The sequence below is a fragment of the Tachysurus vachellii genome, chromosome 2 (assembly GCF_030014155.1).
Source record: "Tachysurus vachellii isolate PV-2020 chromosome 2, HZAU_Pvac_v1, whole genome shotgun sequence".
Lineage (NCBI taxonomy): Eukaryota > Metazoa > Chordata > Actinopteri > Siluriformes > Bagridae > Tachysurus > Tachysurus vachellii.
Window position 1 is genome coordinate 31,889,773 of NC_083461.1, and position 21,020 is coordinate 31,910,792.

General features: G+C 43.8%; 1 protein-coding gene across 2 annotated transcripts in view; it reads left to right on the forward strand.

Annotated features, from left to right (window-relative positions):
• Window positions 1-14,854, forward strand: part of LOC132841785 (protein Dok-7-like) — a 36,632-nt gene extending 21,778 nt beyond the window's left edge. For both annotated transcript variants that reach the window (XM_060864314.1, XM_060864315.1), the window contains 2 exons: window positions 6,774-6,902; window positions 13,706-14,854. In XM_060864314.1, the coding sequence (XP_060720297.1) occupies window positions 6,774-6,902; window positions 13,706-13,845 (269 nt within the window). In that variant the 3' untranslated portion in view covers window positions 13,846-14,854. The remainder of the gene's footprint in view (window positions 1-6,773; window positions 6,903-13,705) is intronic.
• The last annotated feature ends 6,166 nt before the right edge of the window (window positions 14,855-21,020 follow it).

Consider the following 21,020-nt stretch of genomic DNA (forward strand, 5'->3'; position numbering starts at 1 on the left):
ACTTACTTCCGGCAATGCGAACCAAACTCCTGCTCCGGTCATATAGGGACCGGACAGCCCTTAGCAGAGGGCCTCGGACCCCATACTCCCAGAGCACCCCCCACAGTCACCACGAGGGACACAGTCGAATGCCTTCTCCAGATCCACAAAGCACATGTGGACTGGTTGGGCAAACTCCCATGAACCCTCCAGCAACCTGGTGAGGGTATAGAGATGGTCCAGTGTTCCACGACCGGGACGAAACCCGCATTGTTCCTCCTGAATCCGAGGTTCGACTATCGGCCGAATTCTCCTCTCCAGTACCCTGGCATAGACTTTTCCGGGGAGGCTGAGGAGTGTGATCCCCCTGTAGTTGGAACACACCCTCCGGTCCCCCTTCTTAAACAGAGGGACCACCACCCCAGTCTGCCAGTCCAGAGGCACTGTCCCCAGCCTCCACACGACGTTGCAGAGGCGTGTCAACCAAGACAGCCCCACAACATCCAGAGACTTGAGGTACTCAGGGCGGATCTCATCCTCCCCCGGTGCCTTGCCACTGAGGAGCTTCTCAACTACCTCAGTGACCTCAGCTTGGGGGATCGACGAGTCCACAACTGAGCCCTCGGCCTCTGCTTCCTCAATGGAAGACATTTCGGTGGGGTTGAGGAGAACCTCGAAGTACTCCTTCCACCGTCCGAGGATGTCCCCAGTCAAAGTCAGCAGATTCCCACTCCCACTGTAAACAGTGTGTGCAGGGCACTGCTTCCCCCTCCAAGTCTGTCCAACTTCCTCCCTCGCCATCGGATCCAACTCACCACCAGGTGGTGATCAGTTGACAGCTCCGCCCCTCTCTTTACCCGAGTGTCCAAGACATATGGCCGGAGGTCAGATGAAACAACCACAAAGTCGATCAACGACCTCCGACCTAGGGTGTCCTGGTGCCATGTGTACTGATGGACACCCTTATGCTTGAACATGGTGTTCATTATGGACAAACTGTGACTAGCACAGAAGTCCAATAACAGAACACCACTCGGGTTCAGGTCGGGGGGGCCGTTCCTCCCAATCACGCCCCTCCAGGTGTCACTGTCACTGCCCACGTGAGCGTTGAAGTCCCCCAGTAGAACGATGGAGTCCCCGGTCGAAGCACTTTCCAGCACCCCTTCCAGAGACGCCAAGAAGGTCGGGTACTCTACACTGCTATTTGGCCCGTAAGCACAAATAACAGTGAGAGACCTATCCCCGACCCGAAGGTGCAGGGAAACGACCCTCTCGTTCACCGGGGTGAACTCCAACACATGGTTGCTGAGCTGGGGGGCTATGAGCAAGCCCACACCAGCCCGCCGCCTCTCACCGTGGGCAACTCCAGAGTAGTAGAGAGTCCAGCCTCTCTCAAGGAGTTGGGTTCCAGAGCCCAAGCTGTGCGTGGAGGCAAGCCCAACTATCTCTAGTCGGTATCTCTCAACCTCCCGCACCAGCTCAGGCTCCTTCCCCCCCCAGCGAGGTGACATTCCATGTCCCTAGAGCCAGATTCCGTGTCCGGGGATTGGGTCGCCGAGGCCTCCGCCTTCGACTGCCACCCAATCCACATTGCACCAGCCCCTTACGGTTCCTCCTGCAGGTGGTGGGCCCACAGGGGATCGGCCCCACGTTGCTCCTTCGGGCTAAGCCCGGCTGGGCCCCGTGGGGTAAGACCTGGCCACCAGGCGCTCGCATGTGAGCCCCAACCCCAGACAACATAGCTCCTAGGATCATTCAGGCACGCAAACCCCTCCACCACAATAAGGTGGCGGTTCGAGGAGGGGATCTGTAAATATTTTATTGTTTATATTTGTTTTGTTTTCTTTAGGAATCCTGCAAGCACTTTATTTTTTCATTGATATTAAGCAGATATAATTATTTTGTTCAGATCAAAATGTTAGGACACTGCATGCTACAATTGTAAACTGAAACTGTGAAGCTTTAAAAGCAGGGTCTAAAAATATATACAGTATGGTCTGTTTATAACAGCTAACATTTAATACATTTAATTTAACACATTTAATACGTTTAAGAAATCCTGCAAGCACTTTATTTTTCCCCCTTTATTCATACTGCACATAAAGTGGTTCAATCATATTGAATGTTACAGGGGCTAATTAAATGCAAATGCAGTTCCCACTGTGTTCTGGTTAAATAAAAAACATTTTTTTGCTAAGGTTTGCATATGGTGGTGTTCTTGACAGCTTCCCTAAAACTTTATCCTATAACTAAAATAAGAAATATCCCAATATATCGCCTTGCTTACAATATCGCAATGTATCGTAACATATCGTATCGCAACCCCGTATCGTGATACGTATCGTATCGCCAGATTCTTGCCAATACACAGCCCTACACAGGTTCACAGTTGTGTAGGTTAGATTAAGGTTTATATGCATTGTTTAGTCGGTCTGAATGAAACATTGCAGGTGGACCAAAACCACTGGTTCAAAAGCAAGGGGGTCTGGTGTGCAGTGAGAAAATTGATTCAACCTTGCATCAGCTCAGCTGTAGGAAATGAACCATGATGTATTTGGGTTGCTGATAGCATTTGTTGCAGATATGAGATGTTAACTCAAATGCAGGCAAAGAACAGAGCTGTAGGATGGTCAAAATACAGTATGTTTTAAACCAACTAAAGGGATAATAGATAAACTGGTTGAATTAAACAAACTAGTTAAACTAGTTATTTAAATAATCATCAAGTAATTTGCTTAGCTCTGGCTGTGTTTCTCTGCACACTTGGCAAATATGCTAGCAATTTCACATTGATTCAGACTTGCCAAAAAGAGATGTAAAATGGTGTGAAAGTGCCCATAAACATTTTCTTTTAATAGACTTAATAATCTTCATTCAAATTTGACAGAATTAACTTCTGGTATGGCTCCAGAGATGCATTTGCCCAATCTGAGACTCGTTTATAAAACAGCCAATATGCCACAGTCTATGTACTTTGTGTCTGATTAGGGGATGTCAGAACTGGATTCTTAGCTGAATAACATTTATCTCACAAAAACATTGTCATCAATAGAGACCATTCAACTATCAGCTGATTGTGGTGCCATGGGAATTTACCCTTTACTCCACATAAAGAGAGCACTTGAATCCTTTAGTCTGTCCAGCTGTCTCACTTCCTCATCTGTTCACTCTCCTGAAACATATCAGCTTCCAAAGCTTCACTTTCATGCTAATACCGCCATCGGCGCCGTCACACTTGTCATCTTGTACTGTATATCACTAACTAGCGCAGCAGAGTTCTTTTCCATATTGCTGAATTGCATTCTGGGAAATTTTGCGGTGTCAATGTTGGATTTCACATTAATATAACACAAATTGCCATTTTGTTGCAGTAAAAATTATTTAATGTTCTATTAAATAAAAGGCTTTGTATTTGCACTAGCAATGTTTCCTGGTGACATCAGAATGACAGACAACTATTAATTTTTAATTGAATTCGATTCAATTAAAATTTATTTGTATAGCACTTTTTACAATTGACATTGTCTCAAAGCAGCTTTATAGAACAATAGAAGATTAATAGAATACAAAATTCAAGATTAATATTAGATTTATTTAAATGTGTTTGTATTTATCCCCAATGAGCAAGTCTGAGGTGATTCAGGTGACTGTGGGGAGGAAAAACTCCCCTTAAATGGTAAAGGAAGAAACTTTGAGAGGAACCAGACTCAAAGGGGAACCTCATCCTCATATGGGTGATGCCGGAGGGTGGGATTATGAATATACAGTACAACAAATGTTGTATTGATGAAGAGATGTAATGATGAGGAGGTTGTTGTCCTCAAAGACCACATGGAGTTGGCATCTCCTCTTTAGTATCACAGAGTCTAACTGGAGCCAGCAAATCTGCCTCATCTCAGTGGAGGTCCAAAATCTTCATGGCACAGAAGACAATCGGAGACGGTACAATTTCTGGAAGCCTTGGGATGGGTAGAAAGAGAGAAGCAGTGGAGAGGAATTAGTGTAGCTGCTGTTCATAATATTAGCAACCACTAGATGATAATGTGCATTTGTTCAGATGTATTAGAGCACAATATTATGGGATGTATTATGTGTACGCCTGACTAAAGAGATGAGGTTTTTAATCTACATTTAAACTTGGAAAGTGTTTCTGAGCCCCGAACACTATCAGGAAGACCTTTCCAAAGTTTGGGAGCTAAGTACAAAAATGCTCTACCGCCTTTAGTAGACTTAGATATTCTGGGAACTACCAGGAGTCCTGAGTTTTGTGATCTCAGAGAGTGCGAAGGATTGTAACGTGTTAGAAGGAAGACAAGTTAGATACATGGGAGCTAAACCATTAAGAGCCTTGTTCGTAAGTAGCAGCAGTTTGTAATCAATTCTAAACTTAACAGGTAGCCAGTGTAGAGATGATAGAATTGGGGTTATATGATTATACTTTCTTGTACTAGTGAGAACTCTAGCAGCTGCATTTTGGACTAACTGTAGCCCATTTATTAAAGATGCAGGACAACCACCTAGTAATGCATTACAATAGTCCAGTCTAGAGGTCATGAAGGCATGAACTAGCTTTTCAGCCTCAGATGAGGATAGGATGTTTCTTAGCTTGCCAATATTTCTAAGGTGGAAGAAGGCTGTTTTTGTAATATGGGCCGTATGATTTTCAAAAGACAAGTTGCTGTCTAGTATAACACCCTTTCACTGTTGAGCTAGAAGTTACAGTACATCTAACTAAATGGAAGTTGAAGTGTGAGAGCTTTTTACAGACATAACGAAACACATCCTGGATATTACAAAGTAAACACACTTAATGTCTAAAGGGTTGCACTAATCTTTTTTTTTTTTTTTTTTTTTTTTAGTTTCTCCTAGCATCAGTGCACACTGTGATATGTCTGATTCATGTCTATTTCTATTTATTGAGGGGTATGTGTGTATTTTGGCCATTCAATTAAATTTGCACTTGACTTTCATATACATGGTTCAGTCTTGAACAGAAGGCCTGTTATGGAATGGGCAGGGGATTCAAGGATACTTCAGATACCGGGCAGCAAACTTGTGTTTCTGTAAGGTGTTTTGTTTCATAGGTAACTATGTGATTCTAGGCTATTTGCTGTCTGTCTAGCTGAGATGAGATAAGGATAGTTGCAGCAGGGTTTAATCACACTTTGATCACACTTGAGGGTTTAATCACACTTAGATAATTTGGTGCTAGAGTTGATCAGACCCATGTTCTTTATTGCTTTACTCTGTTCCCCTTTCTATTCAAATCCCCTTGCTTTCCATTCAAGTTGTCAAATTAGTGACGCTGTTTCAAATGCATGCTGGCATATTTCATTTACTATTTAACCAAATGAAGTGAAATGTTACAACCCCATTGTGTTAATAACACTTAGTATACCTCCCATGCTCAACCTGCCCATGCACCTCCCTGCCAGGCTGATTTAACCCCTCACTGCTCACAATTTGTCGAATATTTCCTGCGTCTCATTCTATGAGTGAAAATGATTGAGCTAGCACTGCTGAGAGCTGGTCACAGGTTTCAGAATAATAAAGAATAACATTCATTTTTCAAAAGATAAATAAATATATAAATAAACCACTGTATAATAATTCTTGTTGAAATATGGTCAGATTGCTTCGACAATTAACCAGTGTTCCTTCTGAGGCAAAATATTTGTGCTTACCCATGCAGAAATACTTAAAGGGACGTTCCCCTATGTGTGTGTGTGTGTGTGTGTGCGTGTGTGTTGGCCAGTGGGGGCAGAAGCTGAAGGGTAATAAGGGAAACATATTGTTCCATAATGTGATATTTAGAGAGCCATTTTGTTATTAGAATGTCCTGTCTCAATCTCCCAGATAGCATCACAAAGATCAATTTGATCGTCTGTGTGAGGATGCTGCTGATATGGAAGCCATAATGTTTTACAGGGTGATCAATAGATGTGTGTATAGTGCAATAACAGCATAAGGACTTAAAAGATGATCATAAAGAGATCTGCCTACTCCCCAATTGTGCCATTAGTCTCACTCACATGCCTGGTGAACTGTCATACAAAGGAACAAATATTTTTGCATTTAGAGAAATAGAAGAAAGGAAAAAAAGGTTGCCTGTGTATCAGGGCTTGTCCCACCTTTTTTCAGGCAGGAGCCCCTTTCCATATAAAAAGAAAGTTATAGACACACTAATCTGTATATTAATAGTGAGATAGTTCATAGTGCCATAGTTAATAATATATTAAACTTGTCATATTAATGCTATGAATACAATCTAACTAATCAAATTTTAAAAGGTAAAATCCACAAAAAATCTTTGAATAAAAATCGTCTTATACACAGAAATTCAATTGAAGGAATTTGAAGTCTCTATTAGGGTGAATAAACACTAGCTGTTGACAAAATGTGCCAATGCTGTGGAATTCTTTATTAGCACAGACTTCCCTCCAAAATCCCACCGAAATAAATCAGTATTATAGACAATAAATCTCTCTCTCTCTCTCTCTTTCTCTCTCATTCTTTCTCTCTCTCTGTCTCTCTGTTTATTGATTTTTCTTCAGACAGCCTATCATCTCTTATAACAGTATACTTACTTCAGGAGTTTGAAGCCTGAAGACCAATTTCCAGTAAAAAAAGTGAATGCAGGACAGTTACTGTATAACTGTGACATATTACAGGTTCACCATGTATTGTATTGCCTTTGGATTGTATGCTATGTCCATATCAAATGAGGACCCAAGAAGCTGAATGTCCTTTAAAGGGTATGCGTTTGTTTACAAGAGAGTTTGTATTGCTTCCAGATGTTTCAGGACCGAGCGAAAGGCCAAGAGGAGAAGTGACGTATGTAAATATTCCTATCAGTCCAACATCCAAAAAACAACTGCACTATATGGAGCTGGAGCTGCAGGAGCATGGTGGCACTGTCAGAGGTGAGAACACACAGCGTTTGACCTGTAGGGGGTTAATTATTTTTGTTTTTTATGTCAAAGTATGTAGCATCTATGAAATATTTATCCAAATAGACAGCACCCACCATAACCACCGAACCCAAAATAAATGTAAATGTAAAAAAATTACAGTGTCAAACATTTTTGTTTTTATTTCTAGACAATAATTACCCTTGACTCTTACGAGGCAGGGTGTCATTACAGCTGCTTAGTTTTTCATTTCAGACTCTACATAATTTAGGCTATCCTACATTATTTATATAGGCTTGGATTGCTATAGAACAGAAACAGTAATCACATGACTACTGTTGCTAAAATATTCATATTTGGAAGTGATCATCTACTTGAAAAGTTTATTCACTTTGCTGATTTGTAAATTGCCCATTATTACACTGGTGATCACCAAAATGATGTTGAAATCAGCTACGTGTATGCATGGGAATAAAGGGCAGTACAATCAATAAACACAAAATGCTGGCTCATGCAAGTCATTCTGTTTGTTACTTAGAATCGTGTGAAGTGCTTACTATATACAGCATCAGAGTGGGTTTAGACCAGGATAGAAAAGTGCTTCATATTCTCAAGGGCTCTCCTTCTACCCCCAAAAGCGAATGGATTTATCTGTAATCTTATTCCTCATATTTGTTGCCTTGGCTGCTGACAGCAGTAGTGAAACAGATGAGTGAAGCACAGTGCTGTACAACCCACCTCTGTAACACTAGGGATCATTATTAGCTCATGTGAGAAAAGGATCATTTACTGTTACAGTGCTGAGCAAGACTCATTTTTCATGTTTGGACTAACAAGTCCTTCACAAATAGTCATGTTTGGGGAAGAGGGTAATGTGTAATGGATCTAGAAAATTTAATTACAGCAGGAGTATGAGCAAAATCAAAATAAACCTTGACACACAGAACTTCTTAAGGACAAGAGTCCCCACATCTTTTGTTAATTTAATTCTACGGGTCTTGTAGGTTTACCATTTCAGGTTTTAATTAATAAGTATTAATATACAGAAACAATATCTTTAAGATTTATTTCTGTTCAATGAAAAAGGGGCATCATGTCTAGCACATTTAGTTAAAAGGTGTGGGCTTTTTAATCTCAGTAGTATGTGTGGACTATGTGCCTGTGAGTCTTAGTGAAAGAGGTGTGGCCTATGTGCCTGTGAGTCTTAGTGAAAGAGCGTTGGACTATGTGATTTTGAGTCTTAGTGAAAGAGCGTTGGACTATGTGATTTTGAGTCTTAGTGAAAGAGGGTTGGACTATGTGCCTGTGAGTCTTAGTGAAAGAGCGTTGGACTATGTGATTTTGAGTCTTAGTGAAAGAGGGTTGGACTATGTGCCTGTGAGTCTTAGTGAAAGAGGTGTGGACTATGTGCCTGTGAGTCTTAGTGAAAGAGGTGTGGACTGTGTGCCTGTGAGTCTTAGTGAAAGAGGTGTGGACTATGTGATTGTGAGTCTTAGTAAAAGAGGTGTGGACTATGTGCCTGTGAGTCTTAGTGAAAGAGGTGTGGCTTATGTGCCTGTGAGTCTTAGTGAAAGAGTTGTGGACTATGTGCCTGTGAGTCTTAGTGAAAGAGGTTTGTACTATGTGATTGTGAGTCTTAGTGAAAGAGGTGTGGACTATGTGCCTGTGAGTCTTAGTGAAAGAGGTGTGGACTGTGTGCCTGTGAGTCGTAGTGAAAGAGGTGTGGACTATGTGATTGTGAGTCTTAGTAAAAGAGGTGTGGACTATGTGCCTGTGAGTCTTAGTGAAAGAGGTGTGGACTATGTGCCTGTGAGTCTTAGTGAAAGAGTTGTGGACTATGTGCCTGTGAGTCTTAGTGAAAGAGGTTTGTACTATGTGATTGTGAGTCTTAGTGAAAGAGGTGTGGACTATGTGCCTGTGAGTCTTAGTGAAAGAGGTGTGGACTGTGTGCCTGTGAGTCTTAGTGAAAGAGGTGTGGACTATGTGCCTGTGAGTCTTAGTGAAAGAGGTGTGGACTGTGTGCCTGTGAGTCTTAGTGAAAGAGGTGTGGACTGTGTGCCTGTGAGTCTTAGTGAAAGAGATATGGACTATGTGCCTGTGAGTCTTAGTGAAAGAGGTATGGACTATGTGATTGTGAGTCTTAGTAAAAGAGGTGTGGACTATGTGCCTGTGAGTCTTAGTGAAAGAGGTGTGGACTATGTGCCTGTGAGTCTTAGTGAAAGAGCGTTGGACTATGTGATTTTGAGTCTTAGTGAAAGAGCGTTGGACTATGTGATTTTGAGTCTTAGTGAAAGAGGGTTGGACTATGTGCCTGTGCGTCTTAGTGAAAGAGGTGTGGACTATGTGCCTGTGAGTCTTAGTGAAAGAGGTGTGGACTATGTGCCTGTGAGTCTTAGTGAAAGAGGTGTGGACTATGTGCCTGTGAGTCTTAGTGAAAGAGGTGTGGACTGTGTGCCTGTGAGTCTTAGTGAAAGAGGTGTGGACTATGTGCCTGTGAGTCTTAGTGAAAGAGGTGTGGACTGTGTGCCTGTGAGTCTTAGTGAAAGAGGTGTGGACTGTGTGCCTGTGAGTCTTAGTGAAAGAGGTTTGGACTATGTGATTGTGAGTCTTAGTGAAAGAGGTGTGGACTATGTGCTTGTGAGTCTTAGTGAAAGAGGTGTGGACTGTGTGCCTGTGAGTCTTAGTGAAAGAGGTGTGGACTATGTGCCTGTGAGTCTTAGTGAAAGAGGTGTGGACTGTGTGCCTGTGAGTCTTAGTGAAAGAGGTGTGGACTGTGTGCCTGTGAGTCTTAGTGAAAGAGATATGGACTATGTGCCTGTGAGTCTTAGTGAAAGAGGTATGGACTATGTGATTGTGAGTCTTAGTAAAAGAGGTGTGGACTATGTGCCTGTGAGTCTTAGTGAAAGAGGTGTGGACTATGTGCCTGTGAGTCTTAGTGAAAGAGCGTTGGACTATGTGATTTTGAGTCTTAGTGAAAGAGCGTTGGACTATGTGATTTTGAGTCTTAGTGAAAGAGGGTTGGACTATGTGCCTGTGAGTCTTAGTGAAAGAGGTGTGGACTATGTGCCTGTGAGTCTTAGTGAAAGAGGTGTGGACTATGTGCCTGTGAGTCTTAGTGAAAGAGGTGTGGACTATGTGCCTGTGAGTCTTAGTGAAAGAGGTGTGGACTGTGTGCCTGTGAGTCTTAGTGAAAGAGGTGTGGACTATGTGATTGTGAGTCTTAGTAAAAGAGGTGTGGACTATGTGCCTGTGAGTCTTAGTGAAAGAGGTGTGGCTTATGTGCCTGTGAGTCTTAGTGAAAGAGGTGTGGACTATGTGCCTGTGAGTCTTAGTGAAAGAGGTTTGGACTATGTGATTGTGAGTCTTAGTGAAAGAGGTGTGGACTATGTGCCTGTGAGTCTTAGTGAAAGAGGTGTGGACTGTGTGCCTGTGAGTCTTAGTGAAAGAGGTGTGGACTATGTGCCTGTGAGTCTTAGTGAAAGAGGTGTGGACTGTGTGCCTGTGAGTCTTAGTGAAAGAGGTGTGGACTATGTGCCTGTGAGTCTTAGTGAAAGAGGTATGGACTATGTGATTGTGAGTCTTAGTAAAAGAGGTGTGGACTATGTGCCTGTGAGTCTTAGTAAAAGAGGTGTGGACTATGTGCCTGTGAGTCTTAGTGAAAGAGCGTTGGACTATGTGATTTTGAGTCTTAGTGAAAGAGCGTTGGACTATGTGATTTTGAGTCTTAGTGAAAGAGGGTTGGACTATGTGCCTGTGAGTCTTAGTGAAAGAGGTGTGGACTATGTGCCTGTGAGTCTTAGTGAAAGAGGTGTGGACTATGTGCCTGTGAGTTATGTGCCTGTGAGTCTTAGTGAAAGAGGTGTGGACTATGTGATTGTGAGTCTTAGTGAAAGAGGTGTGGACTATGTGCCTGTGAGTCTTAGTGAAAGAGGTGTGGACTATGTGCCTGTGAGTCTTAGTGAAAGAGGTGTGGACTATGTGCCTGTGAGTCTTAGTGAAAGAGGTGTGGACTATGTGCCTGTGAGTCTTAGTGAAAGAGGTGTGGACTATGTGCCTGTGAGTCTTAGTGAAAGAGGTGTGGACTATGTGCCTGTGAGTCTTATGCCCCTTTTCCACCGAGGCAGTTTGAGTGCTGGTTCGGAGCCAGAGCCTAATTTGGAACCAGTTCTTTCTTTTTCGACCGCCAAAGCACCGGCTCTGAACCAGGAAAAGTGCTTCTTAAGTAGCACCAAAACGTTGCTGGTCTACACTTAAGAACCGCTTGGGTCAGAAGCTGTGGGTGGGGCTACTGTTAGCGCATTTGATAATGTACCTTAAGTATACTAATGTTAATACACTTTTACTTTACCGCGATATGATACATTATCAGCACACATGATAGTAGGTAGCTACATGCTAAGGCTAACTTTTTTCTGTGTTAATGATAAAATAACGTTATGTACTTTCTCGATAACAACCTCCGTTTATACAGATTACATGGAGCTGCACGTATCCGTTGGATTCGCTACTTTTGGATGCCAATGTAGGTTCACAAAGCCATGAGCATTAACAGTAAAGCAACATCCGCCATTGTTGATGTGTTTGTGTTTGCCGCTGCTGCGCTAAAGTTGCTGGGACACGTGACACGTATACAGTGACGTCAGACTCGGCACTGTGACGGCTCTCTAGCCAGTGGAAAGGCAAACCGGTTCTTAGAAGGTTCGCCAGTGGAACCAACTTTGAACCAGCACCAGTGCTAGCTCTGAACCAGCATCCGGTTCTTTTTGGTGGAAAAGGGGCATTAGTGAAAGAGGTGTGGACTATGTGCCTGTGAGTCTTAGTGAAAGAGGTGTGGACTATGTGCCTGTGAGTCTTAGTGAAAGAGGTGTGGACTATGTGCCTGTGAGTCTTAGTGAAAGAGGTGTGGACTATGTGCCAGTGAGTCTTAGTGAAAGAGGTGTGGACTATGTGCCTGTGAGTCTTAGTGAAAGAGGTGTGGACTATGTGCCTGTGAGTCTTAGTGAAAGAGGTGTGGACTATGTGCCTGTGAGTCTTAGTGAAAGAGGTGTGGACTATGTGCCTGTGAGTCTTAGTGAAAGAGGTGTGGACTATGTGATTGTGAGTCTTAGTGAAAGAGGTGTGGACTATGTGATTGTGAGTCTTAGTGAAAGAGGTGTGGACTATGTGATTGTGAGTCTTAGTGAAAGAGGTTTGGACTATGTGATTGTGAGTCTTAGTAAAAGAGGTGTGGACTATGTGATTGTGAGTCTTAGTAAAAGAGGTGTGGACTATGTGCCTATGAGTCTTAGGGGGTTTTTACACCTGGTCACTTCATGCGTTTTCTGTGATCAGATAGCTATCCGATCGTAAAAACACCAGGTGTAAATGCCTTCCGAAACGGTTTTGAGACGGATATAAATCCGATCGCTCAAACCACTTCAGGAGGTGGTCTGGGACGCATTTCAGATGAAACTGGACATGTGTAAATGAATGTGGTTGTTCAAGTCACATACGTCAGCGCTATACTCCTCCCAAACGGAAGTACGTCACTCGCAGGTGACTCGCGAGTCGTGCATCGTACCAGAAACAAATATGTTTGCCCATCAGTGCTGTCTCCGATCTTTCACCCAGGTGTCTCGTTGGGTCTTAAAATGCACTGCTGCTGCCAGCGAAAATGCAGCAAACAGTAAATGCTGTTTTTTGTAGCAACCGCATACACCAAAGTGTGTTACGTGTCAATTACCCCGGAAATCAGGTAAAATATATTTGCATTTTGGGCGGGAGTAGAAATACCGGATTGATATCCGATTCGCCAAGACGCATTTATGTGGCTTAATGTAAATGGAACAGTTTTAACAAATCAGATAGCTATCGGATCAGAGAAAACACATGAAGTGACCAGGTGTAAAAAGGCCCTTAGTGAGGTGTGGACTATGTGCCTGTGAGTCTTAGTGAAAGAGGTGTGGACTATGTGCCTGTGAGTCTTAGTGAAAGAGGTGTGGACTATGTGCCTGTGAGTCTTAGTGAAAGAGGTGTGGACTATGTGCCTATGAGTCTTAGTGAAAGAGGTGTGGACTATGTGCCTGTGAGTCTTAGTGAAAGAGGTGTGGACTATGTGCCTATGAGTCTTAGTGAAAGAGGTGTGGACTATGTGATTGTGAGTCTTAGTGAAAGAGGTGTGGACTATGTGATTGTGAGTCTTAGTGAAAGAGGTGTGGACTATGTGCCTATGAGTCTTAGTGAAAGAGGTGTGGACTATGTGCCTGTGAGTCTTAGTGAAAGAGGTGTGGACTATGTGCCTGTGAGTCTTAGTGAAAGAGGTGTGGACTGTGTGCCTGTGAGTCTTAGTGAAAGAGGTGTGGACTATGTGATTGTGAGTCTTAGTGAAAGAGGTGTGGACTATGTGATTGTGAGTCTTAGTGAAAGAGGTGTGGACTATGTGATTGTGAGTCTTAGTGAAAGAGGTGTGGACTATGTGCCTATGAGTCTTAGTGAAAGAGGTGTGGACTATGTGCCTGTGAGTCTTAGTGAAAGAGGTGTGGACTATGTGCCTATGAGTCTTAGTGAAAGAGGTGTGGACTATGTGATTGTGAGTCTTAGTGAAAGAGGTGTGGACTATGTGCCTATGAGTCTTAGTGAAAGAGGTGTGGACTATGTGCCTGTGAGTCTTAGTGAAAGAGGTGTGGACTATGTGCCTGTGAGTTTTAGTGAAAGAGGCATAGTCTGTGAGTGAATAATTTTCATATTTGTATATATACTATACCATATACTATAAATGATACAATTAATTGTCATGTGGTTTCAATCACAATGTTATTTTTATTTCTACTATGTAGGAAAAGGCACCACAAAATATGCACAAATTGACATCACTGCAACAGAGACTGCACACAGAGTGGGCACCCAGCATGCACTGGGGCGAGAGGCAGGACTTCAGAAATTGGAACAGTGGAAAAGAGGAGGGGCACCACAGTGATGACATCATTTATCACCTTAATAATAATGAAGCCATAGCTCTATACCATGATAACAACGATATGAAAAATAGAGAAAAATGTGTTGGACAAGCAACAGCAAGGACAGCAAGAGAGTGTAATCTTAACTGCTACGAGTGGCAAGATTGGACGAGTGCCATACAGGTCCATGTTAAAGGCTTCAGCTCCACTTACTCACAGGCCAAGCTAAACCAAACAGAACTGGTGGCATAAATACAAGAAAAACTGATTGAACTGTAGCCAAAGGTCCAGTTTTATTAGCTGGTGTTGTGTAGCTATGAGACTGTGATGATGTGGGTTTTGTTGTGTAGGTGTGTGTGTGTGGGTGGGTGTGAGTGTGATAATTTGAGCATTAGAGCTGTGAGGACAGACCGTGTGAACATGGCTGATTATAGATGAGTCACCACACTCTCTGCTGCCTGCAGCAACATGTCTCCAATTAATTTGCTTTAAAATTCACCATCAATCAATTACAAACACTGTTGTCCTTTAATCAGGTAGCAGACATCACTGACCACACCTCAGATCGGCAAACACGGCACGGAAAAACACTTTCTACTAAGCAAAAAAACTGCACAGATCTATTTGAGGCAACATGCAGAATGTGTGCACAAAGGCGTAAAAGTTAACTTCAGCCTTCTTTTTTGCTATTTTCCTGGACATGAAAATAGCAACAACATTTTTAATAACGCTCACAAGTGCCAGTGCTGCGATCTTATTCCTTATTTTTGTATTTATGGCTATGAACATTGGCCATGTATTTTCTTTTGAATGAAGGGTAATTGTGCATATACAATTTTGGGCATTATTAAATATTCAGACTAATTTAATCAGCTTTGAATATTGTATCTTTCTTCTCTCCTTTTATTGGCTTTATACCATTGTTTTATAGCACAATTAAAACTGATAATTGGCTAAATTCTGTGGACTGGTAGTGTTTATTGTGTATTTTTTACCCTTTTTTTCTGTGGACCTTTAGTCGTTAAAGGACCCTATACCCTTAGTCTGTTTGGAGAGGAGCAAGATGCATTCACAATAATCTCTGCATTTTTCATTAAACAGCTGATTGGGTCTCACACTCATCAGGTTAGCAGAGATTACAACAAATATAAGAACAGGTCTGAAAACGTCTAAGCAATTACCTTTGGTGTATTATTTAATTCTCTGATGCAGGACACCTTTACTATACCAAGTACGTGATATTGTCATGTAATATGTTTATTTCTACTTTTATAGATCTGTTCTGTGCTTCATTCTTCAATATTTCTGGTGTTAATTATTTGTCATGAATTTTTATCATGTTCCTATCAGTAAATTGTTTCGTTAACAAACATACATCTCACGTAAAAATAGCCAGAAGTTGGAATTCACTCTATTAATTATTATGTGCCTTCTTCCAAATATCTTTTATATCGGAGTGGATATAAGTGATTAGAGTGAATGAGGCTCAGATTTCAATTCATTGCTTTCAGGTATATGTTATAATTGAAACCATCTTCCTTCTGTTCTGTCAGTTTAATGTATCACTTGTCCCTGTTGTGAAACTGCCACATCTATGCAATATATATAATTTAGGGCCTTCAAAATAAATGTTGGGATATTTTGGGTTAGAAATTGCTTTCAGATTGTATGTACAGGTTAGTCATTAATAATTCAGATGAATTTAATCTGCTTTAAGGATATTGGATTGGATTTCATCTTAAATTTGTTTGCTTTTATAAGCTGTTTAATCACTTTAATTGTTTTACAGCATGCTTAAAGAAAAAATATTGATCCAAATTGCAAATCAGTTTTGCTTCAATTTTAGTGCTCCAAGCATCTCCATTACCTGTGGTCTGTTTAGAAAGAAGCCACACTTGTTCAGGACAATCTCTGCTCCTTTCATTAGTGTCACACAGCTAGCATTTATATGCTGATTGGGTCTCACATGTGTGCCCCGGGAAATTGTGGGTCACCATGGCAACTGCAGGTTTGAAAAGTTCAGAACAGCCTGCTGATCTGACCTTTGGTGTCATGTATTGTCCTTATCTGATGCTGGATGAAGCTTCATCAGCTACTGTACCATGACCTCTTCTTGAATACAGTCAAGCATTTTAAAAAAACTTTTATGAGCCATAAATTGTGGCTGTAGGCTGTACAAAAGTCCTTCTACATATGCAATAATTCCCAGATTGTGTTCTGTGTATTTTATGAATTAAAGGAGGAACCCTTAAAAGAGTTTCTTATTAGAAGGTCTCATCGGACTGCGAGGAAACAAACATTAAGGCTAAGAGGTTAATTACGTTGTTGACGAAGTGTATTCTCATCTTTATCTTATAAGTTTAAATCAATCCAAAGCTCCAATATTCAATGGGACACATGGCATAAGGACACACTTATGAGAAAGATCATTTAAAGTGGACTGAAATGAGCTTGAGTTTTGAATGAGCCAGGTTGATTTGATTGAAGATGAAGTACTGCAATCCATTCAGAAAATCATTTTAGCCAACATTCACATTTATTCATACAGCAGGTAATTTCATCCAAAATGAATGCTGATGTTTAAACAACTGACCAACAATTGTAAGACCATATGCAACAACATAGTGAGCCAAAAATGAGGGCGTAGAGAAATCTAGTCAGAACGAATCACAGCATGATTCACCAAGTTGTTCAGTTTTATAGCATATTGCATTGGTAATTGCTATGACAACCATCACCAACACCACCACTATGAATAATACTAAAAATACTAAAGTACTACTAATAATATCAGTGATGGTGCCCATATTAGGATGATACATATCCTGGTTCAGTGTGTATATGTCTCTATTTAACTCTACTTATAAAAGTTGGAGGAGCTCTTTGGAGGTTGTATTATTTGATGTTCTCTTAGATAACTTTGATGTAATGGTGGTGGGTGACTAAAAAAGTCATCATGCCAAAACTTTTTAAAATACAGAGAATGTAGAATGTATAATCCAGCCGTTGTGGGGAAAAAATAAATAAATTGCATAATAGGATGAAACTAATCTGCCTTTCCAGTTACTATTGAGTTTCGAAACGCGTATTGTGAACATAGTCTGAAACTGCAATATTGTCTTTGAAATTTAAAGTACATTTGTAAAGAGGAAGAAATCACTAAACAGCAGTTATAAAACTGCTGAAGTTCACTGTCTGGTAGAAAAGTCATTCTAACCAGATTGTGTATCAATTTTGCTTGCATTCATGTTATCCTCACCCACATTGCATATTAATGTATCTACCGTACCTTAAGTAAAGACTAACTGAATTCAGCATGGATGTATTACAGAGATGTTCTGTATTACATTCTGGTTTAATTGCCCCATTACATAGCAGTAGAACAGTAGTACACACAAAATAGCACAAAATGAACTGTAATATCTATTTAAGTGCATAGAACATATGTAACCTATTCATGTTTCAATAGGAGACGAATCCTCATGCTGATACGTTTTACTGAACAAAATACCACGCTCTCATGCTGAGCCCCAGTGATTTCTAGGCAGTGAAAGTGGGAGTGGAAGTGAGAGAGAGAGAGAGAGAGAGACAGAGAGAGAGTGTAATATATAACTATTGTTCCTGGCCGATTCTTGATCGACACATGATCTAAAATGATCTACACACATATTGCTGCTTTCTCAGTTAATCTTTCAATTACATGTGAAGAGAAGGTGAGTAATCACATATATACAGTTTTCAAATTTTCACGTGTGCTTTTCCGTTTATGCCTAGAGGCTGTATCATTCATGGGCGAAATCGGAGATGGAGTGAAAGCCGTGCTCTACATAGTACAAAGTGTAGCTAATGTAGTTAACTCTTAATCTCTCACCCACCTTTATTAATCTAACTGTAGCCAGAAACAGAACAATATTAGCATGGAGGTTGATTAGACTTTAGATTATATGTGATTATACCACAGCTAATTGAATTCTCACTTCTGATTGGTCAGGTGTTGATTTGTTTTATATAAGCTCTGTATATAATATATACCCCTCCTTGAACCGCCACCTTATTGTGGTGGAGGGGTTTGCGTGCCTGAATGATCCTAGGAGCTATGTTGTCTGGGGCTTTTTTGCCCCTGGTAGGGTCTCCCAAGGCAAACAGGTCCTGGGTGACAGGCCAGACAAAGAGCGGTTCAAGAGCCCTTTATGAAGAACAATAAAACAAGGTCCGTGACGTCGCCCGGTATGGCGCAACCGGGGCCCCACCCTGGAGCCAGGCCCGGGGTTGGGGCTCGCATGCGAGCGCCTGGTGGCCGGGTCTTACCCCATGGGGCCCGGCCGGGCACAGCCCGAAAGAGTGACGTGGGGCCGATCTCCTGTGGGCCCACCACCTGCAGGAGAAACCGTAAGGGGCTGGTGCAATGTGGATTGGGTGGCAGTCGAAGGCGGGAGCCTCGGCGACCCAATCCCCGGACACGGAATCTGGCTCTAGGGACATGGAATGTCACCTCGCTGGGGGGGAAGGAGCCTGAGCTGGTGCGGGAGGTCGAGAGATACCGACTAGATATAGTTGGGCTCACCTCCACGCACGGCTTGGGCTCTGGAACCCAACTCCTTGAGAGAGGCTGGGCTCTCTACTACTCTGGAGTTGCCCGCGGTGAGAGGCGGCGGGCTGGTGTGGGCTTGCTCATAGCCCCCCAGCTCAGCAGCCATGTGTTGGAGTTCACCCCGGTGAACGAGAGGGTCGTTTCCCTACGCCTTCGGGTCGGGGAGAGGTCTCTCACTGTTATTTGTGCTTACGGGCCAAATGGCAGTGTAGAGTACCCGACCTTCTTGGAGTCTCTGGGAGGGGTGCTGGAAAGTGCTCCGACCGGGGACTCCGTCATTCTACTGGGGGACTTCAACGCTCACGTGGGCAGCGACAGTGACACCTGGAGGGGCGTGATTGGGAGGAACGGCCCCCCCGACCTGAACCCGAGTGGTGTTCTGTTATTGGACTTCTGTGCTAGTCACAGTTTGTCCATAATGAACACCATGTTCAAGCATAAGGGTGTCCATCAGTACACATGGCATCAGGACACCCTAGGTCGGAGGTCGATGATCGACTTTGTGGTTGTTTCATCTGACCTCCGGCCGTATGTCTTGGACACTCGGGTAAAGAGAGGGGCGGAGCTGTCAACTGATCACCACCTGGTGGTGAGTTGGATCCGATGGCCGGGGAGGAAGTTGGACAGACTTGGCAGACCCAAACGTACTGTGAGGGTCCGCTGGGAACGTTTGGCAGAGTCTCCGGTCAGAGAGATCTTCAACTCCCACCTCCGGCAGAGCTTCAACCAGATCCCGAGGGAGGTTGGAGACGTTGAGTCTGAGTGGACCATGTTCTCCACCTCCATTGTCGACGCGGCCGCGCGGAGCTGTGGCCGTAAGGTCTCTGGTGCCTGTCGTGGCGGCAATCCCCGAACCCGGTGGTGGACACCGGAAGTAAGGGATGCCGTCAAGCTGAAGAAGGAGTCCTATCGAGCCTGGTTGGCTCGGGGGACTCCGGAGGCAGCTGATAGGTACCGGAGGGCCAAGCGAGCTTCAGCCCGGGTGGTTGCAGAGGCAAAAACTCGGGTCTGGGAAGAGTTCGGTGAGGCCATGGAGAAGGACTATAGGTTGGCCTCGAAGAAATTCTGGCAAACCGTCCGGCGCCTCAGGAAGGGGAAGCAGTGCCCTGCTCACACTGTTTACAGTGAGAGTGGGAATCTGCTGACTTCCACTGGGGACATTCTCGGACGGTGGAAGGAGTACTTCGAGGATCTCCTCAACCCCACCGACATGTCTTCCACTGAGGAAGCAGAGGCAGAGGGCTCAGTTGAGGACTCATCGATCCCCCAAGCTGAGGTCACTGAGGTGGTTGAGAAGCTCCTCAGTGGCAAGGCACCGGGGGTGGATGAGATCCGCCCTGAGTACCTCAAGTCTCTGGATGTTGTGGGGCTGTCTTGGTTGACACGCCTCTGCAACATCGCGTGGTGGCTGGGGACAGTGCCTCTGGACTGGCAGACTGGGGTGGTGGTCCCTCTGTTTAAGAAGGGGGACCGGAGGGTGTGTTCCAACTACAGGGGGATCACACTCCTCAGCCTCCCCGGAAAAGTCTATGCCAGGGTACTGGAGAGGAGAATTCGGCCGATAGTCGAACCTCGGATTCAGGAGGAACAATGTGGGTTTCGTCCCGGTCGTGGAACACTGGACCATCTCTATACCCTCACCAGGTTGCTGGAGGGTTCATGGGAGTTTGCCCAACCAGTCCACATGTGCTTTGTGGATCTGGAGAAGGCATTCGACTGTGTCCCTCGTGGTGATCTGTGGGGGGTGCTCTGGGAGTATGGGGTCCGGGGCCCTCTGCTAAGGGCTGTTCGGTCCCTATATGACCGGAGCAGGAGTTTGGTTCGCATTGCCGGCAGTAAGTCAGACTTGTTCCCGGTGCATGTTGGACTCCGGCAGGGCTGCCCTTTGTCACCGGTCCTGTTCATTATTTATATGGACAGGATTTCTAGGCGCAGTCAGGGGCCGGAGGGAGTCCGGTTTGGGGACCACGGGATTTCGTCTCTGCTTTTTGCAGATGATGTTGTCCTGTTGGCTTCTTCAAATCAGGACCTTCAGCGTGCACTGGGACGGTTTGCAGCCGAGTGTGAAGCGGCAGGGATGAGAATCAGCACCTCCAAGTCCGAGGCCATGGTTCTCAGCCGGAAAAGGGTGGCTTGTCCCCTTCGGGTTGGTGGAAAGCTCCTGCCTCAAGTGGAGGAGTTTAAGTATCTTGGGGTCTTGTTCACGAGTGAGGGAAGGATGGAGCGGGAGATCGACAGGCGGATCGGTGTATCTTCTGCAGTGATGCGGTCGATATACCGGTCTGTTGTGGTGAAGAAAGAGCTGAGCCGCAAGGCGAAGCTCTCTATTTACCAGTCGATCTACGTTCCTACCCTTACCTATGGTCATGAGCTTTGGGTCATGACCGAAAGGACAAGATCCCGGATACAGGCGGCCGAAATGAGTTTCCTCCGCAGGGTGGCTGGGCGCTCCCTTAGAGATAGGGTGAGGAGCTCGGTCACTCGGGAGGAGCTCAGAGTAGAGCCGCTGCTCCTCCACATCGAGAGGAGTCAGCTGAGGTGGCTCGGGCATCTGTTCCGGATGCCTCCTGGACGATAAAATAATAATAATAATAATAATAATAA